The following is a 7,647-nucleotide window of genomic DNA, read 5'->3' on the forward strand; positions in this document are numbered from 1 at the left end:
TTTATGAAACTAAAGCTGGTAGGTCACGTGACAGTAACAACATGGCGGACATAGTATGTCCGAATTTCATTCATTCTACACATATACTACATAGAACATACTTATTTAGCGGCCGTGAAGTAAATTAAAACTCCAATGTAGTACCTACTCAGACAGTATGCGATTTCAGACGCAGCGATAGTAGTGAAAATGTACACTTAAGTGGAATTTTATTTAATTAAGATTATATTATCTTTAAGTAGGCTACAGTTTTTAAAAAATATAACTACACTACAAGTGCACATTCAATACAATTAAGCATATTTACAAGATCGGACTTTTAACTATTAAAATAGATTATTGAACTAACTAAACAATGTAAAGTGATAAAACATGTTGAATATGTAGGCCTGTTGAACTCATTTTTCTGGTTTTGAAATGACTTTACCGTACACAGTATTATGCATGCTTAGCTTTTAATACAGTTTCAGGATGATTTGAATTGCTACCTGAAAACTTTTTCTTTTATCCAACCATCTTCAGTAGACTCACATTGAGATATATAAATGAATCTACTAGAAGTAGATCCATAACGCTATTTTTTCTTCAGACAGAGCCGTGTCTGTCATGCACATGTACAAATCTAATGTTAAAACCTATTTTAGTACCAGCCACTAAACTTTTATGGGCTGCAATTGTGTTAGTCAACTAATGAGCACAATTACTTCATCTTTCCTATTGGTAGCTTTTGCAAGTCATAGTGGCTGGTTTGTTGTGGAGGAGCTTTTGTTATAATGTACAGAGCAGCTCAGGCAATTGAACACCTGCTACTATGCCCCTAACTGATGTGTAACTATTATTGTCGCCAGGAAACAGATGTGAGTTCATGACTCTGGAAAGTAAGTGTGTTTGGAGTTGTGGTTGAGTTTGTCTGCACGATGGGCTTCACTCTCTCTCTCTCTGTGTGTGTGTGTGTGTGTGTGTGTGTGTGTGTGTGTGTAGGTGGGTGGGTTTCGGAAAATATGACTTGGCATTTCCGGCCAAGATTCGATTCATTTGTTGTGCCCCTTGACACAATGTGGTGGTCTTCATTACCCACCATCAGCAAGAGATGGAGCAAAGTGGGCTTTGGGTCACCTGTGAGAACCAAACGTTACAAATTCTGTCATCATTTAGTTCATGTAGTTCTTTCTTCATGCGGAACACATAAGAAGATTTTAATGCGTTATAGCTGTTTTTGTCCTTACAATGAAAGTCCAATGGGGTCCAAAACAACATCAGATCCATCTGACTTTCAAAGTATTGACAAAAAAGAACTGAGACTATCTTGTTTTGTGCTCCAGAGAACACATGCTTGTAACAACATGAGGATGAGTTAATGATGACAGAACTTTCATTCTTGGGCAAACTGGCCTTTTATAATAATTATTGTCAGTGTATATTATAAGATTTATATTTGTCTTTTCTTGATAATGCACATTAAAGCAAATTATTATCAGGTAAAAAAAAAAAACAATCATGAGAATCAACTCTAACAGGAGCAGGACCTTCAGTATATTCTTTTCTCTGTTTTCCCAAGTTCTACACACATAGCGCATTGTGGTAAGACCTCAGAAAGACTTGTGGTCGGAAGGTAAATCATGGGAGCAGACAGATCTCTTCCAGATGTTCGAATTCAGACATACACTTACACACACTTGAGAGGGAGCTCATTGGAGAGCGGTGATTTCCCTGGCCGCAGAGTGCATGAGAGGGTGAAGTAGAGTGACTGGAGACAGACAAACACACAGGATGCCAACTTTAAAGTCACCAGGAAAGAGTCAAAGACAGTTGCAGACGGAAACAAATGAATAAGCACGCAGTAGATGTGCTACTCTCCTTCCTTAACCAGGCAGATTCACCGGGTCCTCTCCCTATACCTGTGCGCTGGTGTGCTTGCTTGTGTGAAGGTTAAGTGGCTTTTTGGAAAAAACCCACTGGGAAGGTCTCTCCAGGGGTTGTGGTGATGACCTCCTGTAGTAAAACAAGCTTCCCCTGTGGGAAAAACTAAACAAGTGGAAAGGGTGCGGATGGAGAAAATCTGAGCAAGAGAGAGAAGGTATATGGGAGTGTTTGGGTTGTGTGGGAAAAATGAAGCGGAGGGTTCCCTGACTGGGTGCAAGTCAAGAGATCTGGAATTTTCCAACTGGCTTTGGTTATGCCGTTGGCAGCAATTTCTGACGCACATTCTGGAGCAAAAAGGTCTGAAAACACGTCAGATGTTCAAGAGACTAATATGCGGTTAAGGCAAGGTCAAGAGCTATTGTAGAAACTTGAGGAATAAAGAGTTTAAAAAATAGATAATAAATGCATGCATCCTTCCATCATGCCAATTCACAATTTAACCTATGCAACGGCTCTTTGCTTTTCTGATTTACACTGTCTTTTGTCAGTGCAACTAAGACTGTAACTCTTTTACATATCTCTTTAAATATCACATACACTGATTATTGAGCCGTGTCACTGTTTAAATTCACCTCACCCACCCAAACAGGTTTGAAAACCATTTTCACCCAATCAGGGACCCTCTTTCTTACAGCTATATGAGTATGTCATACGTTTTCTATACCTCCCTCTTCCTCTACCCATTTTTAAACTCTCACTGATGTGACTAAATGAGTTAGCAAGTTTCGACTTTCGGAATGATCAGCAAGCTGGACAGGTAAGTGAAAACAAAACAAGTGATAGTGAGAGACAAAGGGGGATTTTTTTGTCTATATGCGCTATGCAGATAAAGCTGTATACCCATCTTTATAAGAACTTATTAATAAAGGAATAAATCAATGCATTGGTGCATTTAGTTCATGCACTTTAATGATGTGCAAGAGCATTGACCTGTTTTCAGACTTTCTCCAGTTTCAGAAGGTGTAAATTGAAACTGATAGTTATTAGTGTGAATATCTGTGAGTGATTGTGGGAATTATTAGATGCATGTCTATTTTTACATGCACATGGTTGAGAACCAAGACTAAACTTAACCGACTAATGACTGCAGGTGTCCCAGTCGTGCTGAACAATGTGATCATTACAAGATGCTGCAGATGGGACTTTCTGAATTATTCAATTTCTATAGGTGCAAAAGTTCCCTGTGATGTGATAATATTTTATGATTATATTTGATGTGTGATTACATTTTAGATTTGTTACATCTGAAAGTAACTAAGAACTATTTTTAGCACAATATTACAGTTTAGAAGTTATTATTAATAATGTTTAAACAGATTTATTTTTTTTTACAATAAAAATATCTCTAAATCTTTGCATTTGCAAGACATTTATTTGAGAATTGGAATTATGTATACTAGACATATTTTCTGAAATACGCATAAACAAATTCTTACTGAAAGCTAATTTTTTGAGATATCAACTTCAATTTTGGAACATTACTTGTGTAGATTTATGGCTTTGATTTTCTTACAGTTTTAGAGTAAAACATGTTTTGGAAGATATATATTTCACCAAAAAAATTGACATTTTTTTGGTGTGTTTTTTCTAACAATAAATGTAAAATTTATAACTTTTTACAAGTTCACTTTTTAAATTTTTTTCCACTTCATCTGCCATGTTCATGTTTAAAAAGAGACCAAATTTAAGTCTGCGCTTATTCAAAGTGCAAATGAATAACAGAGTGTCATGTTTTACTGTAGTGTGCTCATGACCCAGAGGAAATTCATCTTCCATTATAAGAATGTGCGCTGGGCCCGAGGGAGACACGAGACGTACCTTTGTTTTGTAGTAAAGAGGCGCACCGGCCCAGACTCCCTCTCCTTTGACTTCGGACACCTGCGCAATCGCACCGGCTGCCATGTAGAAGTGAGGGGAAGATGAACTGATAATGAGAAAAGATATTATCATAAAGGCATTATTATAGAGTTATTAACTTTCCTCTTACTCATTCTTTCTCCATCTGTAACCTCAGGAGATAAAGGTTACAGATGGAGAAAGAATGAGTAAGAGGAAAGTTAATAACTCTATAATACTATATATATACTCTATATATACTCCATCTGTAACCTTTATCTCCTGTTTCATCTCAAGCTGCTCTTTCTGCGTTACTTGGGTGCGTTGTGTCCGGGCCTGTGTGGTTCAAGTGTGGACGGTGCGAGAATATGTTACTCAGTGACCTGGTTCTGCTCCTGGTCGCCCTGCTCTAAATGCGCTCAACAACTCACCCACTTCCTGTCGCAGACGCCCAACCTTCGTCTGAGAATCTTTGTGTCACGCCTTTACTTCTGTGATGAAGAGGACAGCCTGGAGAGGGAAGGACTGCGACACTTGAAGAGGGCAGGAGTGCAGATCTCTGTGATGACGTATAAAGGTAAATGGGGGAGGGAACAAAGGGGGGCGTGGTTTATATTTGTGATGCAATGTTTCAAATTACATGCCACACTCTTGTCCTTTATTAGATTCTGTTCTGTTTTTAGACTATTTCTACTGCTGGCAAACATTTGTTGCTCGGAGGGAGAGGAGATTTAAAGCCTGGGATGACCTTCAGCAAAACTCTGTCCGACTCGGTCGAAAACTCAATCAGATCCTGCAGGTTACAGATTTAATAATCTTAATACGACCTTGGCATTAAATTACAAGATTATAATGAATACTAACTAAATTCAGTCATTCAGACTACCCAGACAGCAACATAGTGTCGGCCCTGATCCGGGCCACATCTGGTACATGTGGATTCCACGCGTAACAGATGTGGGCCGGAGCTGGGCCGACACTATGTTGCTGTCTGGGTAATTTGAGATGACACTGATGTGGCCATTTATAGCAATATTTAGTCATTAAGAAAGTGCCCCACTTTACATGTATTCACTTTATTTAATGGTAGCTTTTGTGGTTGTGATCCATAATTATAGGTAAATATTTGATGAGGTCAGAGGTCATGGCATATTTGTCAGTGCTAAATGACTTGCTTTCTTTTTCACTGTAGCCCTGCGAGACTGAGGATCTGAGGGATGTTTTTACTCTACTCGGGCTATGATCACAAATATGAGATTCACAAATCAATGAACACTGAGATGAACCGACTGGGATGAAGAGAAATGGTGCTGTATTACCTGAGATTTGAATCCTTTGACTTGAATTTGACCTGATCTTGTACTGTATGTATAGCATTAATGTGGTTATTTTGAATGTCAAAATAAAAGCTGTTTTTTGGCATTACCATTTTATCTGTGATAATCCTGTATAATTTTTAGTAATGTCTGTGGAATACATACTCTATGTTTCATTCACTTCAAAATTCAAATCTGGGGTCAGTAAGATTTTTGTTGTTTGAAATAAATGAATACAAGATATTTAGCTTATCTTATTTAGATATTTTATCTTTTGCTACAAAGGATTTATATTTTAAATAAATTTAGTTCTTTTGTCCTTTTAATTCATCAAAGAGTCCTGGAAAAACATATCATGATTTCCACAAAAATATTAAGAAGAAACATTGATAAGAATTGATAATTGATAAGTGGCCAAGCGTTTTGGCCGTTCATTTACACAAAAATGGCATTTGGGGGGCCTGAAAATGCAAGCTATTGAAAACGGGTTTCAAAGTGCACGGTTTTGAAAATGATGCCTTTACCATCTCCATGTAACCAACAAAAATGTGAATTTGTGAAAACGGTGACGTCATACTCATGCGTATTATGTTCGCGGAGTGTTTCTTTACAAAGTGAGTATACAGATCCGTTCAAAGTGATTCTCAGATCCGTGTGAACCGGGATCGTTTTGCCAGCATTGTTGTCTCTTTTTAGTATATTGCTGTCATGTAAACATACCCTAAGACACGGGAATGCAGGATACAAGGGCTCAGAGTTGCAGTGTAACACTGAATATACAAGACTTTGCCATGAAAGAGTGAAAACATATGCAGAGATTAACCAGAAAATGAGTTAGTTCAGTTCAATTAGGACATTTATAGCTTTTATAAACGTGCCTTAGAAAAAAACATTACTGATGTACATCATGAGACAAAACAATGGAACCAATGTATTTTAAGATATGTCAGTGCAAGTTGCTTTCAGTTAAAACAGCTCAAACATGCATTTTAGTCTGGGACTACTTAAGCCTTGTCTGTGAAACCAGGGGTAAAAGTTTGCTGAATGTTTCATTGTCCCACCAACATTAAAATGAAATGTGCAAGTATATAACTATGAACATCAGTAATGATAATTTGAATGGCTTTGTAATGTAAGTATCATAACAATAGCCTTTTGTAACGGTTAAACTCAGTTTTGGTTTCATTTTCACTGTGATCTGTATCTGGTTTGCCTGCCTTATTCCTCTAATTAGTTTTCTTTTGTTCTCATTTTCCTTCTTCATTGTATGATTAATTAGATCACATACGTTTGCGTTCAGTTTCTTATCTTGTGTATTTAAGCCTTTCAGTTATTTGTGATAATTTTCTGGTGTTGTTTGTGTTTAGAGCACAGTTACGCTGCTACTCTGTTTGAAATACTGCCTTTGTTTTAATTTATTAAAGCAATTTTTTTATTTGCATGCTAACCTTCTTTGTGGACCAAAACGTGATGCCTGTGTAAATTCATGAATATGGTAGTATTTATTTTTATACCATTTTGTAACTTGGGTCACTGCTCCACCAAAAGATACATGTATACACATATCTATGGCTCCACACACCAAGAGGTCCTTGGCCAGGGGGTTGAAGATTGAAGACCCATCCTAACATCCTAATTTGACCAAATTTGGTAAACTCAGTAATAGTGAAATTCTTATAGCAGTTGTTTACACAGTGTATACATCATGTGTATTGTTGAGGCTGGTATGTAGGCTACTGTGTGGGCGACTAGTGCAACATTTTTATGCAGTTCTGCCCACACTTTCTCAAGTTTATCAACATTTCTTGATTCTGGACAGTGAGTGGACATATGTTGCTTTCTTGAAACATCCCTGCTTAAAAATCCAGCATAAACCAGCAGGAATTCACAATGTAGTCTAAAACACACACACACACACACACACACACTTGCGCGCACACGCACGCACACACACACACACACACACACAATGTGCACTGTAAAAAAAAAAGTTGCCGCCTTAAATTAAGTAAAATCAACTTGGATGTTTAAGTAATTTTAACTTAAATTACATTAAACTGACTTAAAACATTTTTTGTTGAATCTTGTATAACTTATAAAAGTTGAAAATTGCTTAACTTATTTTGATGAGTTGAAGCAATGTAAAAATCATGTTGTCATAACTTATTGATCATATAATTTTTTTTACAGCATAGACTGAATTCTCTCCTCAACCTTAAATAAATATTATTTCTATTAAAGATCATACAGAATCAGAATTTTGGATCTTCTGGAAATAATTTATTCAATTTAATATGTTAACACTCTCAGTATTATAAAGTTTGAAAATAAGCAGAGTTGTCATAATTGCATCAGAAATACTGGAAATGTCTTAGCCGAATTATTGTATTGTACAAAAGAGGTCTTTGAGTCAAAAAGAAAACACACTCTGATTACAGTATGCCTGATGGGAATTCTAGTAAATTTGAGAAGATGAAGGTAACCAAACAGATCTCTCCTCTCTCTCTCTCTCTCTCTCTCTCTCTCTCTCTGTCTCTCTCTCTCTCTCTATATATATATATATATATATACT

At 36.8% G+C, this 7,647-nt stretch overlaps 1 protein-coding gene across 1 annotated transcript; it reads left to right on the top strand.

Moving 5' to 3' along the window:
* Positions 1-2,603: 2,603 nt before the first annotated feature.
* On the top strand, positions 2,604-5,002 carry aicda (activation-induced cytidine deaminase; the record flags this gene model as incomplete). The annotated part of the gene is made up of 5 exons (XM_079895746.1): positions 2,604-2,680; positions 3,666-3,831; positions 4,057-4,336; positions 4,443-4,558; positions 4,952-5,002. The coding sequence occupies exons 1-5, from the start codon at positions 2,661-2,663 to the stop codon at positions 5,000-5,002; spliced, it is 633 nt and encodes a 210-aa protein (XP_079751872.1). The 5' UTR covers positions 2,604-2,660.
* Between the last annotated feature and the right edge of the window lie 2,645 nt (positions 5,003-7,647).

Source organism: Squalius cephalus, assembly GCF_949319135.1.
Source record: "Squalius cephalus genome assembly, chromosome: 15".
Taxonomy (NCBI): Eukaryota; Metazoa; Chordata; class Actinopteri; order Cypriniformes; family Leuciscidae; genus Squalius; species Squalius cephalus.